The sequence below is a fragment of the Amia ocellicauda genome, chromosome 21, assembly GCF_036373705.1.
Source record: "Amia ocellicauda isolate fAmiCal2 chromosome 21, fAmiCal2.hap1, whole genome shotgun sequence".
NCBI lineage: Eukaryota > Metazoa > Chordata > Actinopteri > Amiiformes > Amiidae > Amia > Amia ocellicauda.
The window spans coordinates 21,123,268-21,143,781 of record NC_089870.1 but is presented as its reverse complement, the minus strand read 5'-3'; the positions used below and the strand labels follow the sequence as shown (position 1 = coordinate 21,143,781).

General features: G+C 45.2%; 1 protein-coding gene across 1 annotated transcript in view; it reads right to left on the bottom strand.

The window, feature by feature from the left end:
- Window positions 1-20,514, bottom strand: part of kiaa0586 (KIAA0586 ortholog) — a 129,502-nt gene that overhangs the window by 34,570 nt on the left and 74,418 nt on the right. Inside the window, exons 11-16 of the mRNA XM_066694391.1 lie at window positions 19,254-19,326; window positions 17,041-17,313; window positions 15,854-16,031; window positions 12,263-12,451; window positions 4,966-5,153; window positions 4,776-4,856 (exon numbers count right to left, since the gene is read on the bottom strand). Coding sequence (XP_066550488.1) covers window positions 4,776-4,856; window positions 4,966-5,153; window positions 12,263-12,451; window positions 15,854-16,031; window positions 17,041-17,313; window positions 19,254-19,326 — 982 coding nt within the window. The remainder of the gene's footprint in view (window positions 1-4,775; window positions 4,857-4,965; window positions 5,154-12,262; window positions 12,452-15,853; window positions 16,032-17,040; window positions 17,314-19,253; window positions 19,327-20,514) is intronic.

The window sequence follows — 20,514 nt, the reverse complement described above, 5'->3', positions numbered from 1 at the left end:
TCCCCAGCGATGTGGCTGAAGAGACAATTTGGGAACATTCAAAAACAGACTGGATAGGATCCTTGATCACTTAGTTATTAATGGACACCAAACGAGCACGATGGGGTGAATGACCTCCTCTCGATTGGACACTGTCTTGTGTTCTTACATGTGTGTCCGTGTGTGTAATGAAAAGCTTGCCCTCCCAATGTTGATTCACCTTTAAAACGCCTGTCTGACCGGCCTCATCAATAAGGCAAGAGGCACAGGGAGGCGTTGCTTTAGTAAGTCTAGCTCGATCTAAGACATCCATTATCTGTCCGTATAAACCCTTCCTTTCAGTGCCGGGCCTGGGAGGGTCTGTTTCAGGTGGGTGGGCACTAATCCAAGGCGCTCTGCTATTTCAAAGGCTCGGGGCGGCAGCAAAATTAGCAAGTGAAAAGCTGATCGAGATGAACTTGAGCCCAATTGAAAGGGTCTGCCCCCAGGAAAGGACTGATCTACGAAGTGTTCAGAGAGAAAGATTAAATATTTGTTACAGGAACATCAAAAGGATGATTTCTATTACCTGCGACAAAGTTATTTTTTCAAACAGCTTGTGAGGATTATTAATACCTTCTGAGTGGGCAGATTCCAGACAGATATGAAAGGTCTTTGAAGCGCCAAGCTTGGCACAGATTCCCTCCAATGTACGGAAGCATTATATCGTTGAGTCGCGATGGAGTGAAAAGGGGCATCACAGAACATAGCGCCATAATGGAATGAGTCATGTCAGTTTGCCGGGTTTGGGTTAAAACTTTAAAGGGAATCTGAATCTGGGTTGTGTTCATACTCAGTAAGTAAAAACATGAACAAATAACGTGTAACACAAAGGGTTTCCACAAAAACAACAACAACAAAACGGAAGAACGTGAAACAGGTGTGTCTGAACACAAAGGGTGACTGTGACCCCGGGCGGCCTGCTCAGAAATGTCTGCCACAGACTTTAATAACCATGTGGTCTGTCGGGATCTGAGCAGCATCCGAAGACTTTAGCCAGAATTCACTATATTTGTCAGAGCACAAGATTAAACTACACATAAAAGAAAGCAAATATCAGAAAAGCGAAAGAACTTCACTATTTATAACCTTCCCAAATGCCGGCAAAACAACGTTATTGATGCCGCTGCTGAGGGTTAGCTTCTCACTTCCTCGGCCCATTCGTGGTTCTGGTCTGTTAAAGCCACACAAATTGCAGGCTGTGGCTCATTTCAAAGTGACACTGAAAAGCAAATGTAACCCGTCTCACATTAGACAGTCTGTGTTGAGCAGCACTTACCAGAGAGGCGAAAAAATTAAAATAAACATATTTACATAAGTTTTTAGATGATTCACCGGCCATTAGATTCAGTCACAATCAATTCCCCCTTCACTCTTAACGCAGTTTATGTAACGGAAAGCCGTCACACTTCAAAAGTTTGGAGGAAAATAAATCGTTGCGAACAGAGATGTGATTAAACCTCCTTTAACAAAGAGAACTTCAGCTGTAATCATCTGCATTAAAATAAATAACATTCATAAACAGGAGTAGTCTGGTTTTCTGTTCAAAAGGGTGTCAGGATGTTAACAGAGAGAAGAGACTATAGGCATCTTTCTAAAATAACCGTGGAACAATATATGTATATTTAAACACACTTTAAACCTGCTACGCTCTCTTTAAGCACTTTCTCGTTCATGTTATTCTGCAGGAACGCCAGCTGAAGTCAGGTGTGAAGAGTCAAAGTGCCACCCAGCTGTGGCGTCTGACGGCCCTTCTGAACGGCACTGGTAGGAATAGCTGCACAGCCTGACACCCACCTCCCTCCCAACACAAACTAATGGGGATTAGTCATCTGTTCCAGCCGCCCAACAACGCCACACAACGCCAGGCGCACGGGAGGTAAAATCATCAACGGTCGGCGGAGCGGGAACACAGTCGGGGGGCTAGAGCTGTATATTCAGGCCGCTCGAGTTGACTTTGATTCAGGTTCTCCCACACGAGATCAAACGCAGGACCCCTGGACCTTGCCTTGGGGGGAAAGAAAACGTTATTGAAGCCGTGAAGCTCTGTGTGTTTTACTTCGGGGGTTTATCAATAAAACCTAATGTTCTGCTGCCTAAATTAACTTCTGTTAGGATAACTGGATTGTGTGTGGTCAAACTGCTACGCAATATAAAGACTTTGGAATGAGAAATACACATCGTCAGTTAATACACAAGCTTTGGCAGACAGAGAGATGATAATTGTGTAATTATTGTGGGCTAAACCAGTCATAATAATCTAAGAGCAATTATTATTAAAAAAATACACATTTTCATGCACAGCCTCTTCACGAATACAGAAATGGTCCCGTGGCACAATTAAGAGACGAGAGGACGCCGTACTTGCATACAGATGGGCAGTTGTGATGCTTTTTGATGGAAAACTCTTCCCACTGAACTGTTAAATACTCAAAAGGGGGCTTTATTGTTCCGCTCCGAAAAAAAAAAGCCACAAATCTTAGTTATTCATGGCACACGGCCACCAGGGGACATAAACACATCAATACATTAATACCCGTGTTTGAAACCTGGTTAAAATGTAATTTCTCCAGAAAGGGGAAAAAAAAAAATGCTTGCCCTAGCGTCTGCAGAATTAATCTGCAAATTCAGGCCAGCGTCGTGCTGTCAGAATAATAAACTCCACGTCCAGGAGCGCTGGCGGGCGGCCAGGTATAATTCCAGCTCTGTGGAGTCAGCTGGCCCGGCAACAGAGTCACAGCAGATGACCGGCAGTTCTGATTGTTTTAACCCTCGAGTGCGCTTCATCGTAACACCGCCACGCATTTCGGGTTTCAGAGAACGAATTCCTTGAGATATGACAGCACAAGCTCCACGGGAGGAAGCTGCACACGGCGCAGGACTCGAGACGGCGAGGAAGGAAGGAAGGGAAAAACACAAGCCGTCTCTGATGTAGTGCTGGCATTATACAGGCCTGTGTTTCTCAAAACGGACGAACTGAAATGACCTTGGGGTTTATCACCGACTCTCAAAGCACAAACTTCCTCGAAGGGCAGAGGGAGCAGGTCTGCTTTAGAAAGCTTTCTGGGATTTTAAGGACGAAACAGGAAACTGAGAGGACTGCAGGTTCACGACTTGCAGAGGAGACCTCTAGCGTCTGGCCACGTTTGTCGAATACCAGAGTAATCACTCCCATCTGCTCTGACAAGACACCCCCTGCATTCCCCTCTCGCAAACGCTGGCCCCGTCCCTCCCTTATTTGGGTTTCCAAAACATGGCAGAGAGCTTTAAACATGTGTTAGCCATGCCTGCCGTGCGCCGCTTGTTTATGTAAACGACGCTGTGAGGCGGGGGAACAGGGGCCGACAATCACACACAGCTGGACAGTTCGACAGTTTCTCCCACAATGTTAATTTCTAAAGCTGACATATTTGGTCTCTCTTGTCAGTTCTACTCCTGAATGAATGTTATTAAGCACATATTGTTTTTAATATCTGTGTTACGCCTGGGTCATCTACACTAAATGAAAAAGAAGCGGAGGCCACAATTTCTGTTCAAATGAAGAACAATTATTTGTTCGGCCTCTCCTCTCGGAAAGCGATATCGCAGGCGCTGTCAGGCCCTGCCTCTTGGCCAGCCAATGCCGCGGCCGCCTCTCGTCTGATTAGAGATGTACATCCACAGCGTCGAGAGAGAACACGGCCCCTTTATCCGCAGATTCACCAAAATGGAAAAGCAGCTTCTCGGCACAGACACGGTTTCTTAAAATAAAATGTACTGGAATCTCTGCCTGTAGAAATCATACAGAGCTTAAGGGAGACACAAGATCAGCCCCATTAGAAACTCTTTGGCAGAAATCCTCTGTGAGATTCTCAGGAATGAGCCCGGGATGAAAAACACAATTTAAACATGTTATTTTAATAATTATGTTAAAAGCCTCCTATTTGCAGCCAGATTTATGAGAAGGAATGAAACCCAAACCCCAAAGGTCTTTGCAGAACAGAAACGTCACTTTTCCCTTCATCTTTCTCACTATATTGCGTTTTTCCCTTCCCACAGTCTTAATATCAATCCAATTACTCATTAGTTTATTTTGTATTAATGTGTGGGGCTTCTTTCGTGAGTCAATTTCAGGTTCGGTACTTCAACCGGGGGAACTATTAAAGGATTTAGAAAAATTGCACGTACGCCAAAAGACCGCAACCCTGTAACACCTTGTGCAGAATGCAACACTGACTGCGACGCGGTCCGGGGACAGACGAGAGGCCGTCGTCACATAAACACACTATCAATAACGGCGACAAAGTAATTAACATCCCCTAGATGGAGCTGTGACCAGCCTGGATAAAAATAAAAGTAATAATAATAATAGTTAGCGGGCTGTCAGCGGAATCACAAATCAAAGCGACTGTGGCACGTTTAGGCTGTTGCACCAGACACAATTACCCCAAAAATCAATACTCCCTCTGTGAGAAATAATGTGGACTCGCCGGGGAAAAGCACACCTTTCGAGAGCCGCGGGGCATTTTCTCCCAGCAGCGCTGCTATAAATATTAAGAGAGAGAGAGAGAGAGAGAGAGAGAGAGAGAGGAAGGGAGGGAGGCCACAGGAAAGAGTCAAGGGCTGTCCAAGGGTAAAAGCATTTGGACGGTTGTTGCCATGAAGCTGCTGCATAATATTAGCAAATATCAAATGTATTTTTTCTCTGAAATAACAAATAAACATTCTAGAACATAATTCTGAAATAAAACCGACTTCTTGTCCCTGATGGGTGTTACCTGATTCTCCGCATGTGCCGGCGAAGGAGATGGCGCTGGACTCTCACTGCAGACGCTGTCGATGTCCACCCCGGGCAGAACCTGTATTAAGACACACAGACCGGTAAGAGGCTGAGCCGAACCGGCCCGAGTCGATTACGGTGAAAGGAAGGTGGCATCAACCGATTGTGGTCCCGTCGGATTGCTGTACCTGCACGGTGAGCGTGGGCGGCTCTTTCTTCTCAGACTTCATCTCGAGCACGGCCACATTGGGCCTGCGGGGGGCCGCGGGGGGCCTGGGGGGCGAGTCCGGGGCCGAGACGCTCACGGTGACTGGCTGCCGGCGGGTCAGGGTCACCGCGAACGGCTGAGGGGCTGGTCCGTCCAGCCGGGGAACACCTGAGGGACAGCAGGGGGACAGCAGTGAACGGCTGGCATTCGGGGATGGGAGAAAGAGACAGGAAGGAAGAAAGGATGGAGAGAGAGGATGGAGCGAAAGAACAGGGGACAAAAAAAAGGAATAGCACCAGAAAACGTGTTAAACACACACACACACAGAGGAGAATAATCAGATTACAGTGTCTATGCCGTAATGTCTGAAACCATAAAAGCAAGAGATACATTATCAGGAAGTTGGGTAATGAAAATGGAAGGTGGCGGCAATGGGCAGGAACCCAACAACCTGAACCCAGACGAAACGCAGAGTGGGCCGCCTCACTTCCTGTGCGATCGGAATTGGAGACCATCTCAGGGGCTGAGCGGCTGGAATATGGTTTAGGAGCCTCATGCCTCTTGTATTTCATGACTTTTTTAATCAAAAGTGGTGGATTTGAATTCAAATACATGTCTCTTTCGCTGGAGAGAGCAGAAGGACCTGGCTTCTAGGGAATGCCTTCGGTTCTGTCTATCTAAAGGACAGGATGTGACACGGGGAGGTATTTCAGGGTTGTACGCTTTACAAATAATTCATGCACCTTATAGACAAGTCATTAATGTCAGGATGGCTTCCTTTAAATAACCATGTATCTATCCCAAATGAAAGACTTCACCAGTCCGTCCTCAGATGCTGAATATTCGAGATTCACAGGAACTGCGATACAAGTTCCTGGGGTACGAATGCTTTGCCACGTTAGATCCTAGAGAAGCGTCTGATTGAGGAAAGCACTTCTGGCATTTCATCAGTAACCCCAAAGACACACAATCAGGCGTTCAATTTGCACTAACAGAGCTGTGGAGGACGCCTGGGATCAGTCGAGCGCGCCTTTGACTCCGCCATGAAAGAGCGAGTCTCATTTACTTCTGGGCTCACACTTGAATTGCATTCTGGGATGGAAATCTCTCTGAAAACCATCAAAGACGCCTTCGACGGCGCTGCGGGTGTGACAGACGCTGACATTTCAGATTTTATATATACCTCCTTTATAAAAAAAAAAAAAAAGGGTTTACACAAAGCAAACAACAATCAGCCTTTTTGTGATATTCGTGCAGCGGGTACAGAAACACCTTAGAAATCGGAATGGCAAGCTTAAACGAGAATAAAAACAAGCAAGACAGAACAACTAAGGAAATCTGAGCTGAGCCTGTGAGGAATCAAACAATGAAACTCTTTGCCGGGAGGCATGTCGAGACAAATATACGTTACACATCACATACATATAACACTATCATTGAAGACCCTTCATTAGGATCTGATTTTTGTCCCTAACAGGCCCAAGCAACGTCTCTAGAAGAATCCACTTTGATGTCGTTCGAGATGCTGTGGGTGTCGTCAGCTGATGTTCGAGGTTGCCTGGCAACTCGTCGTGCAACTGAAAGCCCTCGAGTCTCAAACGGAGCCAAAGCGCATGAGGGTTCATTCCTGCGACGGCAGAGAAAACCAATGTTGATCAAGGGGTTTGTGAGAGAGCACCTGGGTGGATATCACGCGTGTGCAGATCTGGTCTGAACTGTGAACACAATCTGTTCTTCCACATGTTTTGGTTCTGGAGTGAATCAGTAAGTGATGCAATGATTTTCTGTAACTATACAGGCCAAATAAATCAATTACTAATTCCACCGTGATTTAATCATGATGTCATCGTGTTAGTGAAGGACGTGCTATGATGCAAACAGCACACGTTAAGCAACATCCTGTCAATCTGTGGCCGATTCTCTTGGCTCCATCCAGACGACCTGCGCCGCAGGGTCGAGTGTCGGGGCTCAGGAGAAGCGTGTGCGTTAAATAAAAACACGAACACCAATCACCACAAATCTGTCCAATTCCTGCACGCATCCGTCTCCTCAGGACGATCGTGAGCGTAATGCAACAGAGCCGCTCTTATTGCTATTTCCCATCATTGAAACTCAATTTAACATCACTAACTGATACCTGTGGTTTGGTGATGGTCTAGCACTCCATCCAAAAATTGCTTTTTATTCCAAGCTCCTTGCTTTGAAAGCTGTCTCGGTCACTGTAATCATTTTCTGATGATGCTGCGCCGATTACGCTCCATTTTCCCTCTCCTCCAAACGCCGGCTGTCATTTCTCTATGGCGGTGGCTAAATTAGCACTTTCATGTTCTCCGTCTCGAAGGTATAAAGCACCGGCATTCAAAACATCTCGGCATGAAAAAAAAAAAAAAAAAGGAGTTGCCGCTTCCGTGAAATGTTTTAATGCAACTAAAATGCACTTAAACACTATTCTCCTGGATAGTTATCCGGTTACTGAAGAAAGGTGTTAGACAGGATTAAAACTAGATACACCACACATTTTAAATAGGCTTTTTCAGGAAAGTAAGGCCTCTCAGACCGAAATACATGAATTCTTTGCTTTATACTCGTTAATTTGTTAATAAATTACGTGATAAACACACAACATGCATATCCAAGTGTATCCTATAGCCCTTATATGGGGGATATCTCATCCTTCAGGAAGAAGTACGGAAGATAAAAGGTTCTTGGATGAACTTTACATGTTCCTCACTGCGGATCATTAAAATATAACCCACTGAGTCAAGATTTCTACTACAAGCGCTTCTATATTTTTTCTACCGCGTCAAAGGCGTCTCTAGCAGCAGTGGAAACTGAATCTGTGCTTCTCTGAGGAGCTGGGCCATGGGAAGGTCACATTATTCTTTAATACTGCCTTCAATGCTGTTTTTGAGTCACGGGGGGGTGGAAGTGCTTGCAATTCGCACTTCCCGGGAAGATGCAGGTCTTTCTTCGCATCCGTCAGAGGAGATACGAGAAATATCACACACACATTGTTTTCTTAATTAAAACACCTGCTATAATCTATGCTATAATTCACAGAGCACATGCAAAGAAAGGCAATCTGCTACTCCCATGTTTTTAATTAATGCTTTACCATTTAAACCCGCCCTGATCATCAGTTAGGCCATAAAGCCCGGGCTGTCGACCAAATCCTTTACTAGTTCCTCCCAACGACAGGAGCCAGGACACACATGCACACCCCTGCTCCCTGTGAACACGCTTGTTCTTTTCTTTCTTGTTTTGCCCTAAAATAAGAAGACAGCAATTATCTTAGAAGTGTAGAAACCAAGGTATCTTTGTTTAGAGGCGTCTTTAAAGAACTAGACTGGTACGACAATCCTGTTTCCGTCGTTCGCAACAACACAAAACTGCGCCCCCGTTCCTAATTCCCCACTGTACAAAGAAGGAAAACTATACATTTGTTGTCGTGATTTGTATGTTGTTTGCTTTCATGCGGTGAGTGTGTTTCACAAAGGAAATTCCTCTGAGGATTAAAAAAACACGTATTTTCTGCTAATGCAGTGAGGAAGGATGGGGTTTCATACAGCAGTCATTTACAGACCTTTAGGTTATGAACAAACCCCTGCAGTAGAGAGGATGGATTGCGAGGTGTCTTGGTGCTGCTGGACACCGGTGTCGAGGCAGGAATTGTCTTATAGATAAGGCAACAAACAAACCCAACGCAGGCAGGTAAACCATACAGAAAGTGCCACCGAAACTCAAAGTCCCAGTTTTGTTAGGCGACCTTTTGGTAACTTTGCTACACAAGTTTCATCTCTGGGTCACACAAAGCCGTCGCACCTGGGCTGCATACAGTAACATCTCACGATGTAATAGGAACATGTTTTTTTTTTTTTCGGCACTTCCGATTGAGCGTTAACAGCCACTGGCCAGCAAAGAAAGAATAAAAAAATCAATAGGCTTTTTGTGTTGTTGTTGATGTTCTTTTCCCCCTCAGAGATGCAGCTTTATTTTTCAGATGATGAATTAAACACCAAAGACTTGACGGACAAATTATATATTTAAATAATTTGTATGTAGGACACCCACGTGTGCAGAATTGTCCCAAGTGTTGGGCGTCGTACCGATAAAACAAACCAGACAAACAAACACACAATCCTTTAAAAATGTTGAAACCCTTAATGAGATGCTGGTACCTTTGATGTTCATGCCTGCTTTTGGCGTTCAGCTTTTTCTCCAGGGCACTTTTGCCTTCAAACACATTTCACTTGACGGAAATCCACTGGGATGAAACTGTTCAAATCTCTCCTCAGATATTTTGAAGAGAGTGTGATATACACTGCGAGATATCGATGCATTTCTTTTGTATCTGCAGAATATTCTTTAAAATAAAATCACAACCGAGCGCTTTGCTTCGTCTCATGCAATACGCACACTTTAAATGGAAAATGTCACATGAAATAAAACGTATACATTTTACACTGAGCTCAAACTCAGGTAATATATTGTGTTGTTTTGTACCGTCTTTAAAGTCAAACAAAAAAAAACTTTTCCGTAATGAAAGTCTTCAGTTTTCTCCACCCGTAACAAAATGTACGGATCTCCGCTTGACTTGTGTCACATGAATGCGAATTGTGTATTTTAATGAAGCGCAGGGCAAAACTTGGAATAGCCCTAAGTGTTTTGCGATGAAAGACCTGTTTCCTTTTGTGATGATCCTCCAACACAACACTCCTAATTTTGTGGGCAGAGATCTACTTACAGACGCTTTAACAACCTCAGATATCTGATTACGCCATCTGTCCCTGTAAACACTCCAGCCCTTTGCAAGCGTTGTCCGGGATCTTCAGATACCTTCTGTGCCTCCCAGCAGCGGCACATTACAACGTGTTTATCCCCGCGCTATTAAATCAATGATCAAATGCGGCGATGATCCAGAAAAAACAAATGAAATTAAGACTGCATTCGGTCAATTTAAAATCAGAGCAACTGTGAGATAACGGGAGAGTCAAAACAGGGAAATGGAGAATGTAATACACCACGAGAAAGCGTCTGAGTGTGTGTTTGTGTCTGTATGTGTGCAGTCTCTACACAATGAGCATTGGGTGTCAAAACGGCGAGCAGCGGCTGAAATAACTGAAAGAGATTTCCAAGCTCCTTTGGGGTCTCCCCCGTATTGTAAGTGCACCCAGGGGAACCCAGAGGAGAGGAAATTAGGACACCTTTAATCTATAGCTCCAATGTGATATACAATTAGATTAAGTTATTAATGAGTCCATAAAACGTTAATTGGACTGAGGCTGAGGATTGTTGACAGACTGTACTCTATGTGTTTGTCCTAATTTCAGATCTCTCACATGTATTTGGATTTCTGAGTCGAATCTTCTTTTAATCATAATATACTATTGATACTGGAAGGACTTAGTAAAGTATTATGACATCATAACCCGACCACTATAAGAATTCCGGAAGAGGACGATTATTATGCTTAATGTGAACACCAAATGATTCCACAAAGACTATAGTCTTACCAGCTGATTTTAAAATATGGGTTCGGTATTAATGATCCCACCTCTGGCATTCAACTCTGTGAGAGAAAACCCTTCACTCTGGGCTCACGATGCCCAATCCCCGCATTCGGGGCCCAGAAGGAAACAAAAGTAATTGTTATTCTGGCGATGTCCACGGCCAGATATTGCTTTCCTTCCGATGCACAATAGCAGCTTTGCCATTAATCCCTTCTGAACACAGTATTACTGCAACACGCGCCTCTGTTGGAAATGCAGTTATTTCTTTCCATTTTTGGGGAAACTATACTAATTCACATCCTGCTTCACTGGTGGTATTTTGTAGAGTTCTGCGTTGTTGTTTTTACAGACTAAAGTAAAGAAATCAGCCTCCTCAGATCTTTAAACTGTCCCCCAGTACAGTAAGCGATCGAGTGCTGTTTTGTTCTGCCAGGAGATGCCGTCAGATGCCATTAACCACACGACCATCGACGGTGACACGGTGGCGACGGCAGACTAATGATATGCCAGCTGCATTGCAGATATAATTACAGGATGGCCGCAGTCACCCGGCACAGAATTGGAAATGGCAAAGGTCTCTCCTTCCGTCTCTGCTCACAACTGTTCTGCATCGATCTCATCTCACTCCAGCTGCAGGAGAGCTAACGCCGCTGCTGTTTTTGGTTTTATTCTGTCCGTCCAGACACATTCAGAAAGATTTCGCGGCTTGCCGCCTGCAGAAACTGTGAGTCGCGAAATGTTTCTGAATGTGTCATCAGTCGGATTGAAGCTTTTCAAACCCAACCTGATGACGCCTCTTAATTGCGCTCTGCTCTCGATCCTGATGGGATGAATCCGGTGATTTTTCTCACCGCTTACAAATTCTCCGCAATCAAATGGCGTATTCATCCCAAATCACTCCACAGTCGCTCTATATTCGGGTTCGGCAGCAACGGAAAGACAAAAAAGGCATCAGTCCCAATCGATTCCCCCTCTGATGCCCCCCACGGTCGATCCGCAGACACCGATGGAGAGATGCGTCTTCCCAGATCTTCACTATGGCTGCCAGAGCGTCGCCATTTATCAATAACTAATTAAATGATACAAGGAACGTATTTCACATAAAATGTCATTATCAGGGTACGGATAGGAATGCATTTAGTCCCCCCCCGGTCCACTATGTGATTAACATAGAAGCAGGACTTTAAATTAGAAATGTAACACAATTATAATTAAGGTTCAAACGCACGGAGCTAAAATATTAGCTTAATATCTTCTTTTTCTCTCTTTTTTGTGGGGAAGGAAAAGCTCTTAAAATGCCATTTTAATGGACCGTGTGGAGCCGGTGCTGCTGGCAGAGGGAGGCAGGACTCGATGCCCCTTCAATCAGACGCAGCAGCGGGGTGGCGCAGTGACCTTCAGCCGCACAATGTCGGTGGGAACCTGCGGTTTCTCAGAGACACGTTTAATTAGGGCAGCATCGCATCGGGACACCCTCTCTCATAGTCAGGCTAATAAAAAAAACAGGGTTAGATGATGGCACTTCTTTGAGGAACCGGCAGTATTGATCTGTTGTTGTCAGGGTGTGTGACGCCCTCCTGAATAAATTGACTAAAAAACTAACAAAAAAGATCTTGTCACATCTTTGCTGACATCATCGGATGCCTCCTCTGGGGTGTCAACATGACTCGAGTACAGAGCGTGCTGTCTGGGCTTTGTGGGAGACACGTTAAAAACAGGAAAGTGTTGCTCCTCAGCAGGAAGGGCACAGATGGTTTGCAGCCTCACCCAGAGGGATGGCCATGGGGATGAGGACGCCCGGCATGGCGGCTGAGATGGGTCCCGTGTCATCCATGTCCCGGGAGGGGCTGAACACGAACTGAGCCCCCGAGGAAGTGGGCCGACGGACTCGGCCGGCCTCTGCTTTCTCCGGAGGGAAAAGGGTGGTCTGCGTCCGGGCCGACTTCACCTTGACCCCTGCAACACACAACACACGACACGCGACACTCAGACGGGCCACTTGGGAATCACGCTGAATTTCACAGTGGGGTCGTTTTAGGTGTCGGCTCTTGCGCCACACACCAGACCAGAGACTAGGCAAGCGGCTGAGACCCTGCCCTGCTGGGTTTTGTACCACAGGAGCTCTCAATTACTTAATTACTAGTGGGGTAATTGAACCTTAATTTAACTAATAATTTGATTAATTTGAGATATTACATTATTGTAAACTGTGAAGATTTCATGTTGAGTTTGAAACTTTAGGTGGAACTTGAAATCTCAAACTTTTATGAGCTACACAATTTAAAAAGTCAAATGAAGCAATTAAGGTTTCAATTAAGTAACCGAGAGCTAGGCTGGAACAAAATCCACAGGGGCTCCTCCAGGACTCGAGCTCAACAAAGCCAGGAGCAAATCATATTTTGCATGAGTGTTTTAAAAGAATAATCTGTCATTATACCATCAACAACAGAGGAATTTCTCTCTCAACGCCCACTGTGGAAAAGAAGTGAAGTGAAAGACCAAAATACAAATTCCATGCCACACTTAGGATTGTATGCTGCTGCTGTCTATAATATAGACTAACATACAACTGCACATAAAGTATAAACAAACACATAAACAAACAAATAAAAAAATGCAAGGATCACTGAATTAAATGAATAGTTTCACTGTGTAAGGAAGCTGAAGGTTCGAGTGAATAAATACACACAAATCTCTGAGTGGAATCAGCACAAATATCAGTCTGATTGTGTGTTTTTTGGGGGAGGGCTTCTCTTGTGCACAAGACTGAGGTCCCCCAAAGACCTGTGGGAGATATTTAAAGGAATGGGGGTAAAAAAACATGCGAGTCAGCAGGTCCTCGGAGGCCGTGCGTTAGGAAATCTCTGTGTTCCTGCAGGGGAGAATTTGAATTAAATGTTATTATCCTGAACTGAGATATTGGCAGAAAATGCTTTGTAGTTTAATGCATGAAAAACAAAACTACGGCGGGCGTTGAGAAGGGTCCCCGCCTCATTATCATCTCACACCTCCAATACTGTCCTTTGATCTAAAAATACGCGCGCGCGGAGAAATAAAATACACAAATATCCTCGGATCGCATGTAAGCACATTAGGGCAATTTATGCATCACTGCAAAAACACACACAGCGCGGAAGCACATCTAAATATCTGTTTATGAGCCGCTCTTGTTAGCTGTCTGCCTTAATTACCGCGTCGCTCTGCTGCAGGAAACGGAGAGGGGACCCGCGGTGCTTAAAAGGTTGTTACGATTCCCATCTTCGCATAAAAAGCGAGGCTCAGTCTTTCAGCTGGAGATCTGCAGCCAGGAATTGGGTCAGGGAGCTTATGTTTAAGATAAAGCGAAAAACATAATGCAAGCATTTGCACAAAGAGAGAGGGAATGGTTTTTATCTATGGACTTAAACTGCTTCCTTGTTTAAGGACTTTCTTGAGAGGAAACCAGGCGACATATTGAAGAATCCGGAACAGACGAAATTAAACTTTCTGGAGTGCAAAACCTTTCCCAAAATAAAATAAAATAAAAAGCAAGGATATACGCAGTGTTTTTTTTTCTGTTACACTAATATGCACCTTTTAGAATTGTCATGAATAAGTGGATAAAGATGTTAATATATACTGCATACTACTATGTAAGTTAATTCCCAGAGGATTTGACTATTTTTTCGTTCAACCTAAAAGAAATGTGCGTGTTTTTTTTGCTAGAAAGACCATGATCTCCGAGGGTTTGATGAGAGATTGTAAACTAAATGTGTTTTTTTTATCGAATAAATAAATCAAATAAATATGCTAATGAACACACTGACAGATATTATTGAATTCATGCATTTTCCGAGAAGCTTGTTGATATTCACGGATTCCTCTCCTAACTAGTTTCTCAGGCACGTGAAGACGATAACCAGACGCTGGTTTCCGATCCAACGCGAATAAAGAATTCAAACAAGTTCAGCTACACGTTGGGAACAAACCGCTGGGATATTTAGTGCTTCGGTAACAGGTTGTGAGAAAATCTGTCAACTTGTAGATGAAGCCCGTTTCCAGGCGGCCTGTTTTCGGAATGATGCCAAGATGCATTATTTACAAAGCAAATATTATCAAGGAACTAGAGAGCGCGCCAGGAATACAAGTCAATACTCGACTGTTTGATTGATCCTGGGTATTGATAAATGTGCCTGCGCTGGACTGGGCATGAGAACTGAGCATCCCACACAAAATAACTTCCCTGTGATCTGCCTTCAAGGAATTGTGTTTCGGTTTCCCTGTGGCTCCCGTCGCTCTGCTGATTGAACATGCAGACGGCACATTTATCGACGTTATCTGTCCGAAACACAGCAACAAGTCCACTCCGGTGCCAAGGAATCTTAAAGTTAACTGACAAGACTAGAGTAAATTAAGTCGCTTTATTCTCATCAAGGACGTCTAGAATGACTGCACACGAAGCGGGAATTGCTTTTCTTTACGACCACACTGAAGAGGAGAACTGGCCGTCGGCTGTTTGCTTTCCACTTGGGTGACCATTAATCAGGACGATAAGCAGACATTGTTTTGCTCACCGGCAGCAACAATACAACATGACTAGATGGCAAGCTGCGTAGTTGTGCATTGGGTTTTCATCGGTTAGAAAAGGTGGGAGCTTGGAGAAATACAATTTGCATTATCGGTAAAGTCAACAACTAGATCTTTGACATCTAAACTGAACGCGGTATCTGTTTTCCTTCTGCATCAAAATCCCACTGCGCTTTATTCTGCTTGTCCCTCGTTAACCGAGACTGACAATTACGCAGTGTGGACATGGACTGGGCGGCAGTTGAGACGCACGATCATCCAGAGGGACCGAGCCGGCTCTGCGGACGCTCTCCGTCTGCTCCTGCTCCTCCACATCTCTCTCTCCAAGACGCGCTGTTTGTGCCGAAGTGCATCAGGACCAATTATGACAGGCTGCTGTTTAACATCAAAGATGTACTTTAGGCTGCTTAGCAACAACCCTCCTCATCAAAGAGAATAAGGAGCCGAGAACCCAGAGGGCTGCATCATCAACATGCATTATTCCTCGTAGTTTCCTGACTCCTCAGCAGTTCAGCGTTTATTAAAAAAGGGATTTCTGTTACAAACGTGTGCAAATACGGTCTAATTGTTGGCTATTGGTGGCCAAATACATGTTTGCTTTGTAAATGACTCTATAAACCGCAAGAAAGCATGAACGAAAGAATCAATTTCTGGTTTTGTTCAGACGCATCGACCAGTTACGAGACGCTACGCAGGGCTGCCCTCCTGCCCAGGCAAGGGACGAGGCTTCAAAGAGTGACACCATCATCAAAGGGGCTCCAAAGGGCGACGGGGCCACGGCGGGTCACTCACCTCTGACGCACTCCACCACTCGGGGCCGGAGGGGCTTGGACTTCGGGGACGGGGAGTTGAACCGGAGGTAGGGCGCCTTCTTCAGAGAGCTGCGCTGCCCCTGGTACGCGGCCTTCCCGTAAACCCTGTGCAGATACTCCTCGTCTTCCCCACCCGATGTGGATGTTCCCGCCGGCCTCTGCAACGGGAGACATGAGAGATCGCACTTAACAACACGTGCCACCGAAGATCCTAAAGTATGTGTCCTTAAAGTAAAGCATGACAGAAGAGATATGGATATGATGGGGGTGGGATTATATATGTTTTACAGATTTCAAAATGGGCAAAGATGTGTAATTAAGTCACCCATCATCGTTATACTAGAGCTCAGTCAAAGCTCACTTATGGGAAGGAATAGAGAACAAACAAACAAACAAACAAACAAACAAACACGGCCGAGAAATGTTTCCTGCCTCCGTGTTCTCGGCAGTGCGTGTGGGCAGCGCCGTTTCCGTGTGTGAAACACGCCTGCACTGATTCCTTCAGACAACTCAGCCCCCAGACGGCACCTTGTTAGCTGAGTGCTCTTCAAATCTTGGCCTGGAGGCGTCTTAATTCCGACAGGGTGTATTTTCTCATGGCATCCACACGGCAACAGCCACACAAAAACCAGTGCCTTCCTGGTGTCACTCCACCGGGGTTTTAAGGGGACGCTTGAACGCTTCCTCCTATCCTAACTCGTCCCTAAGCCTGCGATGATTTCATGAACGAAGACTTCTGTAGTGAACCATCTGACAAACAAAAACAGTGCTTTCCAACTCGATTACCAACTAGTTTTAATGACAATCTGCTGGAAGCATCCAGAGTTTTTCACCTCCTCTCATCGGCCATCAATCAATACACGTCTCCAGCCATCAATCATTAAAAGTCTCCCGCCATCAATCAAGTGAAGTCTACAGTTTTTCAAACTCCGGTAACCTTTCAGAGTTCAGTTGTAAAAAGTAAATGGTTTCGGAGCAACGCCGGCACCAGGGCCGATCGGACACACACAGCTTCCTCACAGACGAGACCCTGAAATGGCAGACCCCCTACTTGTTGCTAGATATTTGTGCGTTTCCCCCCGATCCACAGAGAGTGCCTGTTATGAAGCAACGGCGGCTTGTGTTAACCGCTAATGCAGCGCAGACACATCTGTGAGGCCTACCCACCTTTGACGGAAAGTCTTTCCTCTGGAGACCGTGTGGGAGGGCTCTGCTTCGCGCTTTGGGACTCTCCGCCCGTCCTTCAGTTGCCCCCAGGACCAGCGCCGCCGTGCTCTGGGTTTTCCCCCCCGCCGTGCTGGGCTTGCTTTGAGTTCTGCTCTTCACATCTCCGTGCGGTCGGACGTCCTTGGCACCGCGACCTCTCTGCGATGAAGCGCTCTGGGCTTCTCTGTCCGCCACTTTCATGCGCGAAACACAGTCTCTTCTCGAGATCTCGGCCTGTGATGGAGAGACACGATGCATTTTATGCTCGAAACCGACAACACGGCCCAGTTATTACTGAGACACCCATTCAAACTCTAGACACAATTATTGTTTTATACTCTGTAAACTTGCACAACAAAACAATATACGTAGAACACAAACACCAACATTATGTAAAGCCTCTTGCCATTGTTTTGTGGCCCTTACGATTCTTGCGCTTGGGATTTAAAATACTTTAATACCTCTGGAGCAAAGTTCTCTCTCCGTCTCGGCTGAGAAAGCTCACACATTTAAACGGACGCCAAATCGAAGAGTTGTTGGTGATCAGAGGAAATAATACAACAATCCTCCATCTGCCACAAAGTCTTTAAAAGTCTTGATTTCCCCCTCCGGGCAAAATGACTTCTAGACATTTTTTATCCTAAGGCAAGAATGCAGATTACATTATTTGGCAGGATGTGCTCAACGTCCCCGACTCAGACACGTAGGAAGATGGGAATTCCTTGACGTTGAATATTAATATGAACCCGTCTTTCTGAGCTACAACTCACTTGTGTTTATCTAGCCAGTTGAAGGCAGAGTTAATGGTGAAGCGTTACCAATCTGTCCCTCTTCACAAGATCTCAGTGAGAAGCTGTACATGCATTTGAATACAGTTCTGTGCAAAAGTTTTAGGCAGGTGTGAACAAATGCTGTAAAGTAAGAATACTTTCAAAAATAGACGTTAATAGATTATATTTATCAATTAACTAAATGCAAAGTGAGTGAACAGAAGAAAAATCTACATCAAATCCATATTTGGTGTGATCACCCTTTGGCTTCAAAACAGCATCAATTTTTCTAGGTACACTTGCACACAGGTTTTGAAGGAACTTGGCAGGTAGGCTGGCCCAAACATCTTGGAGAACTAACCACAGTTCTCCCGTGAATTTAGGCAGCCTCAACTGCTTCTCTCTCTTCATTAAATCTCAGACAGACTTGATGATGTTGAGATCAGGGCTCTGTGGGGCCATACCACACTTCCTGGACTCCTTGTTCTTCTTCACACTGAAGATAGTTCTTAATGACTGTCGCTGTATGTTTGGGGTCGTTGTCATGCTGCAGAATACATTTGGGGCCAATCAGAAGCCTCTCTGATGGTATTGCATGATGAATAAGTATCTGCCTGAACTTCTCAGCATTGAGAAGACCATTCATTCTGACCAAATCCCCAACTCCATTTGCAGCAATGCAGCCCCAAACTTGCAAGGACCCTCCACCATGCTTCACTGTTGCCTGCAGACACTCATTCGTGTGCCGCTCTCCAGCCCTTCGGTGAACAAACTGCCTTCTGCTACAGCCACATATTTCACATTTTGACTCATCAGTCCAGAGCACCTGCTGCCATTTTTCTGCTCCCCAGTTCCTGTGTTTCCATGCATAGTTGAGTAGCTTGGCCTTGTGTCCACGTCGGAGGTGTGGCTTTTTGGGCACTAGTCTTCCATGTTTTATTCCTCCTACACAGCTGTTTCTGTTTCAGTTAATGATTGTGTTAAACCTACATATTGAATTGATGATCAATTGTTTAATCAGACACCTGACTATACGCCTACAAAATCCCTGACTGTGTGCAAGTGTACCCAGAAGAACTGATGCTGTTTTGAAGGCAAAGGGTGGTCACACCAAATATGGATTTGATTTAGATTTTAAATTCTGTTCACTCACTTTGCATTTAGTTAATTCATAAATATAATCTATGAATATGTCTATTTTTGAAAGCATTCTTACTTTACAGCATGTTTTCATACCTGCCTAAAACGTTTGCACAGAACTGTTTTGTCTTTGCATTTGTCACACTTTATATGGGCTTTAAAACCAATATTTTTTTCTCTCTTGATTAATTGGTTAATTGGCTGCCCAATCCATTGAGACACTGTGTCTATTGTTCTTATACATCTAATCCCAAACCCACGTACCTGAATATCCTTGCTGATTGTGCCAATCCAGGCGTCCACTGTCTTTTTGATTCGAATCTCTTTGGTGGGACTTCTGTCAGGAGGGGAGTGAAAAGCAGGGAAATGTCATTTGTAAGGTTTAACCAACTGAGCTTTCAGGAAAATGCATTTTGAAGACAGTTGTAGCCCAATGTATTAATCTCTCCAGTTTATATTTATTATACAAGCTTACATAGTGGGAGACACTGGGACCAACGACTGGACTGGCGTTTCGGCCTGTGGTTTTGTGCCGAATGCAGAGCCGGCGCCGTGGCACTCGTGCGTTGGCAGGGAATGGGGCAGAGAGAACGAACTATGAAAACTAGACCACCACTCTTGGCACAGCAGCACCACACTGGATGGCCTCCGTTGTGAACGTTGCGTACACTACATTGTGTTCCTCAAGAGCTGTCCTCTCACAGCGGACACAAGCACCATCTCAAAAAGTAAATTAAAATCGTGTGACTGAAGGGGATATTTAGATCCAGCTCTGCGCTCATTCCACTTAAAAATGTGTAATTAACTTCGCTAATAGAATAATTACCGTACAGCCACGGCCTACATTCAGCACGCAGCCGAGAACGGCAGAAATATAAACCCCTACTGGAGAGGGGCCATGCCTGGGCAGATGTGCGCTCAACACAATCCGTTGTGCAAGGAAACATGCCAACAGCTCATTCATGCACCCCCTGGAAACTCAGAGCTCTTAGCGTAGGATCCCGGCGCTGCCAACACCGCCTGCCTTATTGACACTGGCCTCCGTTGTGATCAGAGCAGCTGGCGTCAGCGCAGGACGGGAAGCCCGATTCAGGAGTCACAGCTCACTTCTCTACAGGACCTGTGTGTCCCCCCCTGCCCCCGATGAAAGCCGGGATAGAGATCCCCACTTTGTGTTTGCACAACGTCTCTCGTTGTGCACCTGGCCGTGTCCTCTCACGTGCGAAACCCCTCACTCCGGCTCACGGTATCGCTGATCGACAAACCCGACCGCTCCACATTCTCCTCGGAGATGACGATATACAGTGTGTTAACATCCTTCTGCAATATTTATGGAGCAACGTATCCTGTTGCCTCTCCTGCTGTTCCCTGCCTTAATGGCAACTGCCTTCAGGTTTAACTTAGATTGAGCGATATAGAAGGAACCTCTGTGCTGCGTCTAGTGTACAATTCACAAGTGGCAAGTCCACAGAGGTCCTCAGACACTGGCTGGACTTCGGTTGAGTTTTAATCCCTGACGGCGGAT